Raw genomic sequence first — 18,373 nt, 5'->3', positions numbered from 1 at the left:
GCAGTACACTTCCCCCCCACCATCCCCATCCCATCAGCGGGAAACAAAACTTCTCCAGGCAGGGAGAAGGGGAAGGAAAAAAAACCCAAACCTAAACCCTGGAGGGCAGAGGTTGAAATTTGAACTGGCTAAATGAGACACACCAGGTGCACTGAGGTGACCCTCCTGGCTAATGGGATTAAATGGCCACAGGTCAGATTCAACAGCAGTATAAAGGGGGTCCGGCCGGAGGACATGTGGGAGTCAGTCCTCCTCGGAGCAGCGGGTCTGGAGTTGGGGATCCCCCTTGGGCCGGGGCACTGCCCGGGGTAACTCCTCGAGGGAGAGAGCCCTCAGCTTTTGGGTGAGTGATATGCACATTTTGAGCCATCACTTTTAAATCTTTAGGGTTCTTAAGTCAGCTGTGTAGTATTAATTCTCTTTACATCATTGAGCCTGTGGTTTTATAAAGTGTTACCAGACTTCTAAATTGTTACTGAAGAATAAATCTGAGTTTTAACACCTGTTGGATTTGATTATGTGTGCATCCGTCCGTAACAGTGAGGGACAAGAAGTACATTGCATTAGAATCAAAGTTTGATTTTTATATTCAATTTAATAAAGACGAAAAAGAACAGGCTGTACACACACTCAGAAAAAAAAAACCAAACCAGAATTATTGAAGATTCAGTATCTTCCATGCAAAAGAAAAAAGCAGGATGCTAGAAGTACATGTTTGTGGTGTGCTGTCATCAGTTTAAAACCAACAGCCAACCAATGTGTGCATTAATAATTCAAAATTTTTAGGGTTTATATTTAATACACAAAACATTTATATAGAGGATATTTGTTCAAGACTGACAGCTGAATCGCGTTTCTTTTTCAAGCCTATAAAGCTACTAAGCTGATTTTATTTTTAAAAATTCATACGTAAAAACTGCTAAACAATTTTAAGGGTAATTAGAACAAAACTTATTAAATAAGTAGAGCATAAAACATACAGCAGTGCTATCATAAGGCTAGGACCTTCACAGTCTTCCCTTATCTGATGAATATCCAGTGCTGTTTTGTTACACTATTTCCTTCTAGTAGAGGGATTAAAGAAAGTGAATACCAAGTAAGACAGGTGCTTTTTAAAACAAACAAACAAACAAAACCAAAAAACCCCCCAAATATTTGCATTGTTACAGCCATCCCACTCAGTTTTCAAGTGCTTCCCTCGAGCTGTGCTGGAAACGGACAACAGCACAAACGCAGCAGCCGCCTGCGATGGGCAGGGTTTCGCAGGCGGCTCCGTACTTCGTGAAGTCGGGTCCCCGCACCTCCGCTCACCCCATCGCCCGAGCGCAGCAGCGGGGCCTCGCCGACACGACCCACGGGGCAAGGGGACAGGGAGCGAGCGGCCAGCGAGCACCTCCCACGTGCACGCGGCGACCTTGCCCATTCGCACAAGCCTGCGATGCGAAGACATCGCAACAGGAAGAAACAAGAAGCGACCGACACAAGACATCAAGTCCCACACGCTGTGCCAGCCGGGGGCTTGGAGGAGCTCAGGCAGCGTGCAGGCAGAGTCGGGCACACCAACCCTTCTGGTCTGAGCCAGGAGAGAAAGCCCAGGGCAGTCCCAGCAGTTTATGGGGTTCTGAACTCAGACAACAGCACTGAAAGAACACTTAGGTTGGAATCAGACCGGTTTTTCCTGCCAAAGAAGATGAGAAACACTGCAATCCAGACACTGCAGGGCAACGCAACGGAGATGGCAATCACGGCCAAAAACTCACGCAGCTCCTGTTCTCCCACGCTCCTCAATCGCACCCAGTGAATGCGAGCCAGGCATACTAGAGCAACGTGTTCAACTCACAGATTCTCATTTAACCACTCAATGTATCTGTTCAACAGCCGATACCCTACAGCCAACTTGGCTGGACCCAAGACAAACATCATCACCCCATGAAAGGCGTCCTTGGCATGGTCATGCGTGACGGGAACGCCCGCTGCCTGGAGGCGCCCAGCGTACATGACTCCGTCATCCCGCAAGACGTCGTGCTCGCAGGTGAGGACGTAGGTGAGGGGCAGCCCGCGTAGCTGGGCATCGCTCGCCAGCAGCGGGGCCGCCCTCGGATCCAGAAACCCCGGGTACTTCTCTGCAAGCTCAGAGCTTCCGTAGGTGGGACTGGTGTAAACATGATCTTTCTTCAGCTCTTCAGGCAGCAAATTGCTCCAGTTTACAAACTGAAATAAGTGGCTTGATTCAACTGGGACGTGCCTGTTGGAGGCCATCGCTTCCCTGAGAGATGAATCAGAAGTGAAATATTCACTCCAGAACTTGACCATAAGCAACCTGGGTAAAACGGGCTTGTTTTCATTTTCTCGATAAGATGGCAAATTCAGGTCAAGGGTTTGAAGAGCAGGATAAAGCAAAGCTTGGGCTTTGAGTTTAGTTTTGACTTCAGGGTCCTTTAACAGCTGTAGAAGAAAGCAGACATAATTACAAAAAGTCAGTCAGAAAGTGCTGGTTCTCCCACACTGACAGAAGATCTTAAAAGTAAGGAATTAACACACATATGTTACAATATAAGCAAAATAAGATTATCAATAAACCCAGGATAGATTAATTTAAAGAAATTCTAAATTTATAGGCAGGTCACCTAAAGCAATATGTTATATTAAGAATTCTCAAACATCAAATATAATTTCATTTTATTTCTTATGTTGAAGGATAACAACATTAGGGAGATATTCTTTTTGAAGCATTGATACTTTCTGATGTAGTAACAAATGCTTTTCCATAACTATAGAAAATTTCTATTCTTATAGCTTAAAAATTGCAGGTTTCTGAGGCTCCTTTAATAATTTCACACAATTCAGAGCATATCCATCTGCTGTGTTTTTTTAACCTGGAGATGTTAGAACCCAAACAACTACGATTCTGTGCTGTTTAGACATGTGAAAAATAAGATGTGATAAACTGAACACTGACATTTCTTGTATGTCATCCTTTTTCCCTCTTCACTAATAAACTTCCACCTTCTCCCTCATCTTCTGCCTTCAGTGTCCACAGCAAATTCACAACCTTTCCAAGTAAGATTCATTACAATCCAAATAACTTCTCAAGAGAGCAACAACATCACATTGACTTTATTTAATAAACCCGAGTGAGAAGTGCTAAAGGCAGTGAACCGTGTGTGATCAAATGACACTGGAACATTTAGTCTTTTTTTTTTTTTTTTGCTGCTATTTGCATCTATATGAGTCAAATTGCTACAATTCCCTTTTCAAACAACATACCTAAACCAGCCAAAACGTGCTTAAGGGATGGTGTGATATATGCCAAAATTATAGGGGAGAGCGCCATTTTTTAGGGTATAAAGGTTTGGAGGCCATCATAGCTACTTTGATGCCATTAAATGGCTCAAGTAAATTTGCTTGCCTGGAAACTCAGAGCCCTCACACAGTCCTGCAGGCTGCGAGACATCCTGCGTACATGGACAACAAGAGATATTTAGGAGGTGCACTTGCTTTGAGTAGAGGTTTTTGTTAGTCTTTTGTAAGTGTTCACGAAATGACCAAAAAAATTTTTGAGCTAGTGAACCAGCTTTTTTTTTTTTTTTTTTTTTTTTTACCTGTTGTGCCACAGCTGCAGCTAAGTTGCCACCTGCACTGTCTCCTGCCACACAGACCCGATCTGGGTCCACCCCATACTGGGAGAGGATGCTGCTCTGGAGGAAGAACTTCGTTACCGAATATACATCTTCAAACTGAACAGGAAAATGGTATTTAGGTGCCAACCTGTAACTGTTAGAGGCAAGCAGAAGTGTGTCACTTCCTGCTATTAATGAAGAGAAAGGCTTGCTAACATCTGCTCTAGTTGGTGAATGTTTACTATTTTCTGTGCCCAGAGAAATGGGAACTATCTGTCTATCCTGGAGGATCAGGTATTTTATTACCCACCCAACTTCATAAAGCAATATCTAAAATAACCACCAACCACAATTCATCCTTGACAGCTTTTTTTTTTTTTTACTTAAAGCTAGCAGGAAAGCACATGATCAAAAAAGAGATATACTGCAAAATTAGATTAATTGAAATAGATTAATTTATTCCAAACCCTCATCCCATCTAGAGGAGAATCTCTCTTACTTGACTGATACCACGACAGCATTTAACCTGTTTGAAGTCCACCTTGTCAGATGATCATAGGGTTTCATGCCTGAAATTAAATGAGTCACTTAGAATATGCTCCCGTACATTTGAGAACAGACACTTAGACAACAGCACATTCCTCTTTGCAGAAGATTTCAGGTGACTTTCCAAAGCTGCCACCTGGTTTTAACTGGTGAAACACCAGTTCCCTGACCCTCTCTGCAGCAACTCCCGTAAAACAAAAGGCAGCACTCAACAGTAACTGTTGAGATCTTCCATACAGACCCCTGGTACTGACAGAGAAGAGCTTACCTGCATGTCCTAGGGACCATCCTCCACCATGGAAGTAGACCACCGCCCTTCTCAGCCCATCAGACGCCTTTCTGGGCAGGTACAGACGAACGGCAACATTGCTGAACTCTGTGTCCATCACAGTGACGTTTTCATCAGATGTGGGCGCGACGTACTCAGCCGCTGTGATCAGCATCAGAGTTTCCATGTAGTGCATCAGACCCAGCTGATCAGCAACCTCAGCCTAAAGCCCAAGACAAGGGAAAACAGTATTTTAAACACAGCCTGAGTTACTCTCGGAGATTACATTTCCATAAAGCCATATGATACTCTGTACAAGTCTGTAAAGTTGCTGTAGAAGCCGCTAAGCCAAACGCTGCTGACTCGGAGGAGGCACTGTCTCGCACGGTCACACCGTCCAGCCTGAGCTGTCCAACTCCCATCGCTCCCGTGCGAAGCTCCGTGGCGGCGGCTGGAAGGCAGCCCAGGGGACACCACCACTTCTCCTTGCTACGACAGCGACTGGAAGCACAGGCATGGAGGACAAGGACAAAACAGAGGACGTGGAAGAAAGCAGAATCAGCTGAAACCTCCTGAGAGCCAGCATGAGGGTCTGCTCAATGAGTCAGGCATCCTCATCTTTCCAGACAGTTACCACAAAACCGAGCAATAGCTGCTCCGGTGATGAACTCCAGAAGCAAAAGCAGCCAGTACTTTCAGGATGCCAAGGACACTGGTGGCACAAAGACAAGGATATAGCAATTCGACTTCAAGCTGCACAATAATTGTCAATGATCAGTTCCATGCCAGCAGCCAAAGAGCATCGTTTAGAGATGAGTACCCTTACATTATTAAAAGGAAATGTTTTCTCTACTTTGAGATGTTAAAAAGGCAGAATTATATTTTTGCCACTTTACCACAGTCCAGCTCTGTTTAATTTCTTCGGTTTACATGTAACAATTCCATTAGTTACATATCTCTACATTTCTCTACATAATGAAGTGCTCCAACTGAATAGCAGAACCAGAGTTGAGTTGTGGTTTTTATTGTCCATTCCACGCAGTCAGCGGATGAGAAAATTTCATCACGCTAGATGTGCCAATATACCTTCTGAACCTACGTCCCGCACCGTCATCCTTGAGGAGGACCCAGCTTTGAGTCATGAAAATGCTTTCTTTACATTGCTTTGATATTTCACAATAAAAAGCTAAAAATAACCTGCCACTGATGTTCTCACTTCCACCAGCCCTCTGCCCGTGAGGCAGTTCCCTGTTGAATGAGCTGACAGAAGTACAGCTCTGGTGTGGCATCACTGCAGTGGCCCAGCGCTGGCTCCAGCCCGACTCCGACCGAGGACGATCCCAGTGACTCCCTGACCTGGAGAGACACTCCACAGGACCAGGAGCAGCACCCTCCAGGAGGGAAAATAAGGATGACGCTAACCAGGATCTCCATCTGCCTCCTAAGTGCAGTAGTCTGGGGGTCTTAAAAAAACACCCATAGGGTTAACTTTTTTAAAAGGTTCTTTTTCCCCAGAAATCTTGAATCTACCCCAGCAGTACAGCAGCACTGGAGCCCCAGCCCTTTGCAGCCCTCTGAAGGGAGGAAGCAGGGGAGGCCATTGGTGCCCCAGGCATGAGAGCTATGTAAAGAGCAGGGAAAACTTTCCCAATGGGCTCCACAGAAATCCCTGTCAGAAGAAAAGTGATGTTGTTCAGGGAGTTCAGAACCAAGGAAGCACCAATTTTTAATACTGTTAAAGCAGTCTCCTTTAAAATTCACTTTTTAAGCATTTACTATGAAATTCTATGGTACTAAATAAGATTACAGTTATTCTAAGATGAATAAAAAGAAAACAAAACCCAAACCCTAGCAAGTAAACCTGCAGGTGAAATGCAAGCTCTGAAGATTAATATTTGGCAGCTTTGTCTCTCTGACATCACAACAATTTACACAGATTAAGGCATTTCAGGATCCCTTTCACTCACAGGCTATTTTAAGCCTTGAACATAAAACTTTTAAAAAAATTGTGTTAGCTTTCATTATGCTGAGTCTTTGGTACACAAGAGTGAACCCAAGTAAAAACATTTCTAAAGGCATTTGCTATGGAGTGTGCTAGAAACGCAGATCCCAATGCCTCCTTCCAAAACCAGCAGCTCCCCAAAGGAGGCATCAGCTGCCTCAGGGGAATTGCAACAAGTAAAGATGTGACCAGTGCTTGCTTATAGATAAGTCTCACTGGCTTTTTTTCCCCTTACACTGGATTAAACTGTGTTTAAAGAAACTTAATTCTCACATTGCTTTTAAGGTATTAGAAACTTATTCTAAAAACAGATTAAAAATGTGTAATAGACAACAAAGTGACATAAAAAAATAATGTCACAGTGACTGGAAGGAAAATAAAGCCTTCATTTTCTATACTGTGAAAGATAGTGTAATGTTGTGGTTTAACCCCAGCCAGAAACTAAGCGCCACTCAGCCACTCACTCACTTCCCCCCCCACACCCAGTGGGATGGGGGAGAGAATCAGGGAAAAAGTAAAACTCATGGGTTCAGATAAGAACAGTTTAATAGAACGGAAAGGAAGAAAATAATAACAATAATAACAATAATAAAGCTACAATAATAATAAAAGGATTGGAATATACAAGTGATGCACAATGCAATTGCTCACCACTTGCTGACCGATGCCCAGTTAGCTCCCGAGCAGCGATCCCCCTGGGACAACTCCCCCCAGTTTATATACTGGGCATGACATCACACGGTATGGAATACCCCTTTGGACAGTTTGGGTCAGCTGTCCTGGCTGTGTCCCCTCCCAACTTCTTGTGCCCCTCCAGCCTTCTCGCTGGCTGGGCACAAGAAGCTGAAGAATCCTTGACTTGGTACAAACACTATTTAGCTACAACTGAAACCATCAGAGTGTTGTCAACATTCTTCTCATCCTAAAGCCAAAAACATAAGACTATAGCAGCTACTAGAAAGAAAATTAACTCTGCCCCAGCCAACACCAGGACATGTAAATACCTATTTAAACAAAAATTTAGCCACATCAGAGACTGACTGGCGGTACAGTGTGATCTCGGTCACATGAAATGCCAGCAGTGTGAGGAACCCCTATCACGTGTAGCCTCCTTAAAGCACAGTATGGTATGGCACTGGGCTGCTGGAGCTACTTGCACCTAGAAGGTAAAAACAGCATGAACTGCTTCATGATTTGGGACCATTATATTCTCTAATTCCTAATGATATATTAAGGAATGGGGGGGTGGGGTATATTTTGTTTATTTTTTTTAGACGATAGAAAGGTATGAAGAATACAACTTCAAATTTGCTTGAAAGCCATTTGCTATCTGACTTGCTGAAAGTGAACTAAGGGCTTAGATTTCTAGTTCATTTCAAGCAAAATTGGAAGAAATTTCAAACTAATTTGTATACTACATTTCAGTTTAGCATGCACCACTCTGGTGCATAGTCTAGTTAAACACCCCAAAAATTAAGAGCTGACACTCTGTGATAATAAAAGCACTTTTCCAAATTTCAGGCCACTGTACAATTCTTTGAACAGGCATAAACAATCCTGTAATTGCACTGACACAACTTTGATCAGAATGCTTGGTTTGGAAGATAACAGAATTAACAGCAGGCCCAAGTTTATTAATCTGATTGGAACTTTTCAGTAAAACAAACGCTCCCGTGACTGTTACTAGCGCAGTGTTATCAACTGCTCAGAAAGGAAAATGCGATGGGAAATGCCCAACATTAACGTCAGGGTTGCCGGTTTGTGCATGCACGCACGTGCACACTCAATATTTTACGTGGGTCATTTCCACAGCCTGGTCTCCCGGTCAGTGCCCTGCCTGCACCAACACAGCCGTGGGGATGGAGCAGGCGGCACCAGCACCTCGGCTCCTTCATAAGCGCTCCCAGCCACGGGGGATGTGACCCAACTTCCCCCACAAATCTCGTAACTGCCTCATCACATACCAATAGAGAAGATTAACCAACAAAACCAAGTTCTTAACATGTTATCTGAAGGTGAAAAACAGATTAAACTCAAAGCAGGCTTGAGTCTAATACGAAAGAAAATAGCCCAGCCTAGTGCAGAACCTGTCAGAAGTTTAGCTTTCCAAGAGATGCTTTATTCTGCCCAGGAAGAATGTAAAACAAACACACAACCCACACACACACTTTAATTGATCACCTCTAGAAAGGTACAACATCTGGCATTCAGGGTTTGATGTTGTAAATCATACAATCTAACCCTGCTTGGTTTGCATTTTTGTATTTTTTTTTTCTTTGAATTATATTTAAATCAATGTTTAATCATCTTCTCAATATAACGTAGTTTTTCAGAAGTTAGAAGAAAAGAGAATACAGCTAAGACCTTACTGACAGTACTTGACAGCAATTGCCACCATATTTAAGAGTCACCTCTCTGAAGGCTTGGACCAAGCGATGCTGGGAGCTCTGCCAAACCCTCTGGTTTGGAATCGAGATGAAGACAAACGGGCAGTAACTGGCACACTGCGCAGAAGGAAGACACAGGTCCTTGTCATAAGCTCAATGAAGACAAATACGTACACATGCCAAAACTGCATGGCTTTATCCACAGTGATTACACAGTTGACATAAATATTTCTCAGCTGTTGTATTTCCCCTGAGGATTAGCATCTTGAAAAAATATATAGGTCAAAGCGAGTTCTGCTGTAATTCCACCGAGCTTGTGGAGCTCCCCTGCAGTGGGAGGAGTTCCCTCAGCCTCAGGACTGAGGTTTTTCAATACTCTGAGCTGTTTTTTCTACAAGTGGACATTTTACATTGTGAAAAACCACTAGTCTACTGCCTGTGGTTTCAGGGCCATTATCATATAAAAACAAAAGGAAATCATACCCTTTGCAGACAATGAGACTTTTCAGACATCTGAGATTACTTACTCTTACAGGCTAAGAGTAAAACCAACCACTTTGGAGTTTTGTGTTCCTTGTGCGTTGGAAGGCATTTTCCACAGTCACTTTCTCTGTCTTCCATAAGAGAGGCATGGCAGCAATGACAAAAAAAACCCAAAACTGTCCTATGGGGAAGGGAGCCCCAGCTGTGCCTTGGCAGGCAGAGAGCCCGGCACTGCTTTCAGCAGCGTATTTATCTGAACGGGCAGTAGTTCAGACAGAGGCACCCCTCCAGGTGAAGTTTTCCATCAGCTGAACATGAACACGGGCAGTTTGCGAGTGGGGCTGTAAAGGGCTCCAATCCCGATTTGACTGCTACTGAGGAGCCAGGCCAAGGACAGAGGAAACTTTGGGAGGATTTTGCAGAACTGCAGCCAGGGAAAGGTTCAGCTAGGAAGAAAGATGTTTTATGCATTTCATACTTTCTTCATGTGTTTTATCTTAGACTGTGTGCACATGGTACTTTCTGAAAATGCATGAAAAATTTTGTGCTTAAGCACCACAAACTGGCCAGTTTATTCTTAGAGGCTATTTGCCAGCTAAAGAGCATGCGCATGCAAGACATAAAAATATAAACACGTGAACGGAGACATTCCCAGCCTCCCTTCTGCGATGAGATGGGTATGAACAGACCCTTCAGCACACCGCAGCTGGGCGCACCGGCAAAACGAAGCACGGCTGCAATGCCCCACAGGCTAACCCTGGGCAAGGCTTAACGGCAGCCTCTGACCAGCCTCCGGAGCCCCGCGGCACTCGCTGCCATGCCCAGCAGAGACCTGGAAAACAGCCTGGGACTGGCAGAGGTTCTATTCAAACCAGTTACTCATCCAGACCAGGAAACCCAAAATCGGAGAAAATCTTGCACCATTTGGCTCCAAAGCCGGAGAGGTCCCCAGGACATACTAAAGCAAAGAAGATGATGGAGGATAGAGATTTGCCATTTCCTGGCTTTCTTGGCATGTCCTTTTGGGAGCTTGGAGAGGACCCTCTTGCTCGGGAGTGTTTGAGGGTGGCAGTGTTATTGCCTTTTTTTCGAACCAACATCAGGGAGTTAGAAAAACTAAAATAGGGTCCGCTCCCCAAATTTAGACCTACTATTAAGTGATTATAAATTGTTGCCCTATAATCGGATCACCGTTCAGAATGTATTTAGGACACTTTAGAGCCATCTCAAATCTAATTTGCACCAGTGCAGCTCCAGGAAACCTATCTTCATCAGAGTCCCTTAGGATTACGGTTCTGCACGAGATCGGAGCGCTGTTACAAAACACACTTGCTCCATACCACTGCTGCATAACAGACTTGGCAGCCGATGCAACAACCACAAAAGACACAACTCCATGTTAAAGTGAAAACACACAATCCTCCAACACTGAAAGAAAACACTTCTGCTTGCTAAGCACTGCTGTGCTGAAGGCTACAGGTCTGACCAAGTGAGCAGACACAAGGTGTTCCGGGGGAAACGAGTTATCTGTGCACGTACCCTCCTTGCAGGCTACCTCCAAAAGGAGATTTAAGAGGGGAAGAAGCAAGGCAGCACATCGGAAGTGCAGACTACAGTTTCTTTCTCACCACTTCATCTCCCACCACTCAGACCTCAAACCACAAGATCAAAACAAACAAGGAAGCAGCAGAGAGTCCACGAGTAAATATGCACGCACAAAAAACCAATCATCCCCCATCCTTCTGCTGGCTGTACAGACCTAAAAAGTGGTCTCCATAGCAAACAAAGGCTATGTGACACAAGGATGGCTCTGGAGATGGACAGTAGCTTTGAGATACTGTCCAGAAGTGTGATGTTTAGGAAACATCCCAAGAAAACATGCACCCTTGCCTCCACCAGAAAAATCATAAAGAGGTGGCTCCCACAGACTTCTGAAAGTCATACCCACTGCATTTTAACTGAAACAACAGAAAAGGCAAAAATCCCAAACTCATGCACTTTGGAGCAAACAGCCTGGGTGTTTGTGCCTGCAGCAGACAAGCCTTTCAGCAACATCCCTCAAGCAAAACTAAAAACCTCTCCCCTGGCTCCTTAGACCCTCCTTTTAATATGTTTTATGGTGGAAGAAAAAAAGCAGTCTCAAAACGTTTGTAGCCACTCAGAAAGAGGTCTGCAACACCCAGCCCCTCTCCTCCCCCCCAAACCTTCATCTTTGACCTTGTTTTTAGATTTCAGCTACATTGCTGCAGCCACCATTGTATATTAAGTACAGATTGGATTCAAAACAGCTCCCAGTTTAATATACTTCAGAGGTGGGAACTACAGCACTGTCATTTAGGCATGGTGTGCAGCCTCACAGATTATTTACATATGTTTGAAATAGCTGTATAACATGACTGAAATGAAACAGAAGCCAGGGATGTAGTGTATATATAAAAATAGCATGGAAAGACATAAGGACTGTGTTGTCAGTAAATATTGCCATATAACCACAGACAGGGTATAATACCACTGCCTTTCCAGACTGCGACATACGGTTCTGTGCTGCTTAGCTAGATACCATTTTTTAGTAGGCAAGATTATAGTGGTATTAAAAAAAAAGTTTATATATATAGAGAGAGAGCATGTGCTTAATTTCTACATGCTTTAGCATTATCACCCCTATAATTAGCTTTGTGTAGTTTTTAGGCTCATTCCGTCAGTAGATTTCTACAAAACCACAAAAATCAATAGTGTTTAAGAAGTGCTCTAGTTTTCCCTTCTCTGACACCCAATACAATACTTTCGAGGAAACTCAATATACACGTTCTGAGAAACAGGAAAGATTCAAGGAACTGCAAAGGATCATAAAGCAAAATAAACTTGTTTACACTTGTCTATCCATACGTATCACATTTCCAGTTACTCTGAACGTCCTTTTTTCAAGATTGCACAATTAAATCTTTTCTGTTTCTTTATAGTCATAGTTACAGTAAGTTTAATGCTGAATTTCAGACACTACTGTCCTTCGCTTAGTATGTTACCATATAGATATATTACTGGATGTATGTATGACGTGTATATTGCCATATCTCTATTAGCCACAGAGGCACCGAGAACACCCTCTGCTCCATAGCTCTCTCCCCCAGGCCAGCCCCGTACCAAGCCCAGCACCAAACTCACCAGATGCCCCATGGCCCTGAAGGTAGCCGTGATAAACATCACTTTCCAGGGCTCCTCAAGGTCCTCAGGAATGGGGGTGTAGATGTAGTAAGCAAGGAGGGCAGAGGCGAGGAAGAGGCACAGCAGCTTGGCTCCCATGTCTGCAGGCACACCTCCTCCCAGACTGACTGGATTAAGTGCTCTCACTGACTCGTAAGAGCTCCAAGCCAGCACACGCACACAGGGCAAAGTTAATCCTGTGTTTTGTTTGGGTCCTGGCCAGGAGGTGATTTCTCATCAGGTCACCCGGAGCAGAGGTTACTCTGCTGTGCAGCTCCGAAGAAAACATGTTTCTTCAGCAAGGCGTTTGGGCGCTCGGAGCCAACCGAGCCAGCACTGCAACCCCAGATTAAACATCGAGGGTCCTACACCCCCGTCGCCCTCTTTGCTGCATTTGGCAGCAAGAGCCAGCAGGAGGGCTCAGGAGGAAAGAGGCAGATGAAAAATAAGGAACAGAATGTGACCTGTGAACCAAGGGCTGCCGCAAGGTGACACTCAAATGCAAAAAGATGTATTGAATATTTAGGAGCTATTAGTTGCTGCTTCATAATGCAGCTGCTCAAACACAGCCCAGCTTAGAGATACCCAACGGGATCAGACCACAGCAGCACGTAACCCGCTGTCATTTCTCAAGCAATAACAAGCACCTCCTGCTTTGGCAAAGCGCACCCTTTGTCTTGTACTAACACACCAAACTAGTTGCACAATAATAGGTTTGGCAGAAAAAACAACGATCTTTTACAGGGCTTCTTGTTAATATTTGAAAGATCGGATTTAATTGCCGCTATTCTCAGGGTTAAGAGATTTCTATACATTTCCCAGAGGCAACCACTTCTGCACAGGATAGACTCATAAACAGGTAGTAATAATTCCACTAAGGAAACACTACAAGCACCAGCACACACGCACACAGGGGGGTAAAAAGAACGGCTGCAGCATCAAGAACCCTGCTTTATAGATAAACTGAAAAGATAAAAAGTTCAACTAAAATTTATTTCTTTTACTAAAGTTTTACCAACTGCAAAGAAGCACTGCCACTTGTTCTCTCACACCGAGCAGCCCTTGGGGATGAAGCATCCTTTGGAGGACCAGAAAGCATGAAGCATCACAGAGGACTGAAAGCTGAACTGTGTGTCACCAGCCCAGATGCAGAGAAGGAGGCAGCTTTAGACAATCTATCAAATGTTTTCTTTACTTAAGTTCTGGGCATCTCCAAAATATTAAGGAGTTTTAAAAATCCAGCTGTGCTATCCTCCTCAGCCAGGACAGGACACCCTGTTTGGTCCTTCTGCAGCATAACAGCTGGTCAAAGCCCAACATTCTTGACACCACTCCAACCAAAACCAGGAGAACACACACCTCTGTGGTCTCTTCACCTGTCCTGGAGGCCAGTGCCAGGGGCTGCGGAGAGGGGCAGGTGAACCCAGCCCTATGGAGGTGAGGTTGCCGTGGCCCCATGCCCCGGGTCCAAGCAGCAGCAAGGCTGAGCCTGCGTTCCCAGCCGGCGTGCATGCACTCACACGTGTGTGCACGCACTCACACGTGTGTACACGCAGGGCTGGGCATGCAGATCAGCAAACCCCATCTTCTCTTTTCTACAGCTCAGATCACCCACTTCTCAGGGGCTGGCTTCAGAGGCTGAGAAGCAAAACACAGATAAAGGAGCTGCATTTCAGGCAAGAGGGGAAGAGAAGGCACAGCCCGGTGAAAAGGAACAGAGGACGAAGCTCTGTCCTCCCTCTGTCCCTCCCCAGGAGTGACAAGAGCTCTCAGGACAGCTTGCTCTGCCTGACCACTGCGTGCTGTTTTGGCACTGGCAAGCAGCATCGAGGAAGACGTGGCCAGACCTGGAGCTACCACAAAACTGGTCTTTATTTTCTTGCACTTAAGGAACGTTTCACTCTTCTTCCATGCCAATCTCCAGCTGAAGCATGGCTGTGCAGTTACAGCACGTACTATGCACTGTCCTTGCCCCAAGTTCACCTCTGGCTTCAGCAAGAGCTCACAGTGGTTAGCCTTCAGACGCCAACATCTCATCTCCTTGCAGAGCCAGCCCTCCTGCCCTCCAGTGAACTGTCCCAGCAACCTACCTTAATTCACAGTGATACTGGATAAAGAGAAGAATAAATTGAATTCACCATTTACCCAAGGCAATCCTAAAGCATCGACTTCAATATGGAAGCACCTGTATCATCATAATTTTATTAGAGCTCTTTCAGTAGAAGGGACCAGCTGAGACAGCACAAGACCCCTCTCAAACAGGGGGATGGGGTGCCAAACGAAACACATGAACATTAAAATCCAGATCAATTCCATACAGCAATTACCCTTCATGTTACGTCCCAACATCTAGCCTCCACACTGCTGTTGCATTTCAGAGCCCTGCACCAGCACCCACCACTGCCAGTTTGCCATCGCATCACATACTCTCCCACTACCTACTGCTTTTTAAAGCAAACAAACCTTGTTTTGCTCTTCCTGCATATAGAGTACCAACAAAAAGAGTCATGCAGCACGTGCTCCTTCCTATCTTCTGCATTTTCATATATTCCAAGCTACTGGTGTTTCAGAAAATAAGGAAAGAAAAAAATTAATGTAAACTTAAGTGGACTAAAGCCAGGGTTATAACTGCAATGGCAAGAAGAGCAGTCTGAGCATAGCCCTGCCCAGAGCCAGCATCCCCTGCAGCCACAGCCGTGCGCTCCATGACACAGACGACTGCGGTCAGGATTGCCTGCCACTGTGTATTGCACAGCCATGGAAAGACTTGCCCAAATTAGCTCAGACACTGACCTGCTACCTCAATAAATCAGCCCTGCTAAAAATAAGTATTGCAACATCAGATGGAATTTTCAAGCTGTGGTTTGGAAAGAAGAAATATGTGGGCTTGTAACTTACATCCGTTTGTAACAGCCATACCTCTTCACCTCTGTTCTGCTCCTATTGCATTTCTAGTTACTGCACTTTCACAGCATTACTGTGAAAGAATCATCCAGGTCAACCAAGTTCTGCTCAAACAGACCCCGAGGAAATGGCTTGTTTTAGGAAAACACACCAGGAAATAAACCTCTTCAAAGCAGAAAGCATTTGCAAGGCTGTCTAGCAAAAAAAATATTGTCTAACCTAACTGGGAAATAATTGAGTATAACCTGGCTGTGACTCAGCCCTTAATATAGTCCAAAATGTAAGATCTAAACAAATAATTGATCAAAGACTGTAGTACAATCCTCTTATCCACATTTAAGGCTGCTGTTGTCAATAGGATCTATTTCTAGACAGAAAAAGAGAGAGATTTAGGTAAAATCATTAGTATCTGACTTACTACAAAATAATTCTTTTTCCTTGTCTGTTAGTGCAGGTTCAGTAGCTGTACTAGGGTCCTTGGGCTCAGGGTTATGGTACAGCCCTAAAGCAGGAGTACAGAAGTACCTTATGTCACACTCTGGAAAGATAAAAGTAGTCTCATTTGGGAGCTTTTATCAGTGAAATGCAAGAGTACTAGAAGCTTGTTACATGTATGTATCAGTCATTACATTTATTTCATGTCTACAATTTAATTCTCTGATTCTTCTAGAATACCAAACATCCTTGCAGTTTTAAAACATGGGCCACCTTCTTCTACCAGCTGTAGTGCCACTCCTGCAGGTCACCCATACATACCAGTGGGGACACTTCCCACCTCACTCACCCCATCATTGCCTTGAATTTTCCCTTCAGTTGGTTTGTGGGGTGGTAATTTGCATATCATTTGCATGAACTACATGCAACTCTCCAAGACTGATTGTCTGCATGGCTGTTGTACCCAGAGCCCGACTGGGACACGTTTAGCAAGTGATGGATGATGACTCTTGGGTCACACAGGAGGGTCGCCTGTGACCGTCCTGGCCCGGGGGGCACTCATGGGCATTGGTGGCCCCGACCAGCCTCACCTGGGACCCCCCCTACCCCTGCCCACCACCCAGGGGCCCCAGTGACACGCAGCCCTGAGCACAGCCCTTGCTCGGACTGTGTCCAGGGGTCCTGCACTAGCTGTGGGCTACCTTGAGCGCTGGGCACGTCACCATCGCGGTGCTCGGTGAAAGCACCCCCCGGCCCGGGCCACTGGGATGGTCCCGCTGTTAAAGATAATTTGATCCTGTGATGACCGCAGTGTTTTTATGCATCGACACTGAGAAGGGTCACGTCTTCACTGGGGTAGGGATTAACAGCTTACCAAAATAGCAGCCAAGGGCTGGAAGAGGCACACAGGCTCCACGCCTGAGCAGGTTCATCACACTCTGGTTACCCACCTGGGTGGCAGGGGGTCAGGGCATGCCACCCCCCCCATGCCTGCCACACTGGGTTGGGGACAGCCGGCCGCCAGCACCCGATCCACCCGGGCAAGGCTCCAGGGGTTAAACGATGGAGACACAGGCCTTGAAAGGGGATGCAGGAAAAAATAGCTACAGCCCCCAGGGACAGCCAGCACAGCAGGGCAGAAACTTGTCCCATTTCTGTCCCACCTCAGCGGGAGAGGCCAGATGTCCCAGGCACCTCTGCCAGCCACTGCCTCTGCTCGTAGCTGTAGCCGTCGTACGGGGACAAAAGGAAAGCAGAAATACTCCAGTTAGTTATGCTATCTGCCAAAGTGATTTTTTTAATTCTAATACAATATTTTAGGAAATAATCTGAAAAGCCACCAGGAGGCAGTACAGCACTGCAGAAGTTTCCCTTTCCACCAAACAACAGTACTCGAGGGCATTCAAAACCCAGTGAGAAATAACAGGTTCTGTAAGTCCTCTCTCAGCAGGGCAAGGATCAGCTGTGACTGTCACCCAGAGACTCCAAGAAGGAAGGGAAAGGACACAAAGCAACGCTGGAGCTAGTAAACACCATCCATGTTTGCCTTCGGTAAAACAAGGATGCAAGCTTGTAGTAAAAAGCAAAAATTTCTTCTTCTGTCCTTTAATACCTCTGATGGACATCCACTGAACAATCACTATAGTTAGAACAGTGTGGGGCTGAAAATACTCCTTGAAAGGCAGCAACACCACACCTGCTGTAACCAGGTCTTCATCCAACACAAGAACATGCAGTAAATAACAGCTATTTAGGAACCAGCTTAACAATGCAAAACATTAAAGCAAACAAAAGAAAATCCACACCAAATCTAGATATGTAGTTATTAAGAATTTAAGCAACGGATATTTTGTGACTTGTCAGGCCATCCGACCCTCAGTGCTAAACTGCTGCATTTTGTTCTGCAACAAACTGAAGTGTTTCAACAGCAAATTGTGCTGCGTCCCTGGTGTTGTGTTTTCCATTGCTCCAATGGCTGCATTTCATACCAAGTTCAAGAGCTTCATGGTACCGTATTGCTTGTCCCACCATGATCAAATTGTCTTCCAGCCTTTCCCCAGTAAACTAAAGTGGTTGAGGTTTATGACCTTCACCGTAGGGGACTGAGACTTCTTAGCACCTCACCCAAAAGCGAGGACAAATCTTTTGCATGCCAAGCTTCAGCATGTCTGCAAGGGGAGAAGAACGAAGGTCTCAAGTAGGGGCACCAGCAGGAGATCAAAGGGTCACCAGACAGGCAAAGTCCAGAAGGACCTTCAGCCCTCAGCCGGGGAAGGGAGAAGACCTGCTCCCAGCAAGGGCGCTGCGCCCTGGAAAGCCGGGCGTGCTGCTGCCACCGGGCGCCTGGAAGAAGATGTCCCAGCCCTGCTGCTGCGGCTTTCCCTCTTCTGTCCCCAGGTCCCCGGGAGCAGGCACGGTCGTGCCCCCACCCGACCAACCCCACCGTTCGGCCGGGGCACGCGTACCTCAGGCAGCGAGGCCGTGGATCTTCCCCTTCCCAGCTACTGCCTTGAGCAGCAGTTTTATG

General features: G+C 45.5%; 1 protein-coding gene across 4 annotated transcripts; it reads right to left on the bottom strand.

Moving 5' to 3' along the window:
- Positions 1-575: 575 nt before the first annotated feature.
- Positions 576-17,085, bottom strand: AADAC (arylacetamide deacetylase). 4 transcript variants are annotated; one of them, XM_030028863.2, is made up of 5 exons: positions 16,721-17,085; positions 4,435-4,657; positions 4,120-4,189; positions 3,603-3,774; positions 576-2,445 (listed from the first exon to the last, which is right to left on the bottom strand). In XM_030028863.2, exons 2-5 carry the CDS (start codon positions 4,628-4,630, stop codon positions 1,837-1,839), a joined length of 1,047 nt encoding a protein of 348 aa, XP_029884723.1. In that variant the 5' UTR covers positions 4,631-4,657; positions 16,721-17,085; the 3' UTR covers positions 576-1,836. The 4 variants fall into 4 exon arrangements, with proteins under 4 accessions (XP_029884723.1, XP_029884724.1, XP_029884722.1 ...); XM_030028864.2 differs by having other exon boundaries at positions 16,797-17,085; XM_030028862.2 differs by lacking the exon at positions 16,721-17,085 and adding an exon at positions 14,971-15,006.
- Between the last annotated feature and the right edge of the window lie 1,288 nt (positions 17,086-18,373).

Source organism: Aquila chrysaetos, chromosome 10 (genome assembly GCF_900496995.4).
Source record: "Aquila chrysaetos chrysaetos chromosome 10, bAquChr1.4, whole genome shotgun sequence".
Lineage (NCBI taxonomy): Eukaryota > Metazoa > Chordata > Aves > Accipitriformes > Accipitridae > Aquila > Aquila chrysaetos.
This window is presented reverse-complemented; position numbering and strand designations above follow the sequence as displayed.

Bases quoted from the DNA above. Each gene is read 5' to 3' on its own strand.
- AADAC (XM_030028861.2), bottom strand. From the start codon at position 12,606: ATGGGAGCCAAGCTGCTGTGCCTCTTCCTCGCCTCTGCCCTCCTTGCT. The intron at 4,658-12,468 runs GTGAGTTTGGTG...CTTGGGCTTTAG, and splicing joins TCAGGGCCATGGGGCATCTG to GCTGAGGTTGCTGATCAGCT. The intron at 3,775-4,119 runs GTAAGAGAGATT...TGCCTCTAACAG, and splicing joins GCTGTCGTGGTATCAGTCAA to TTACAGGTTGGCACCTAAAT.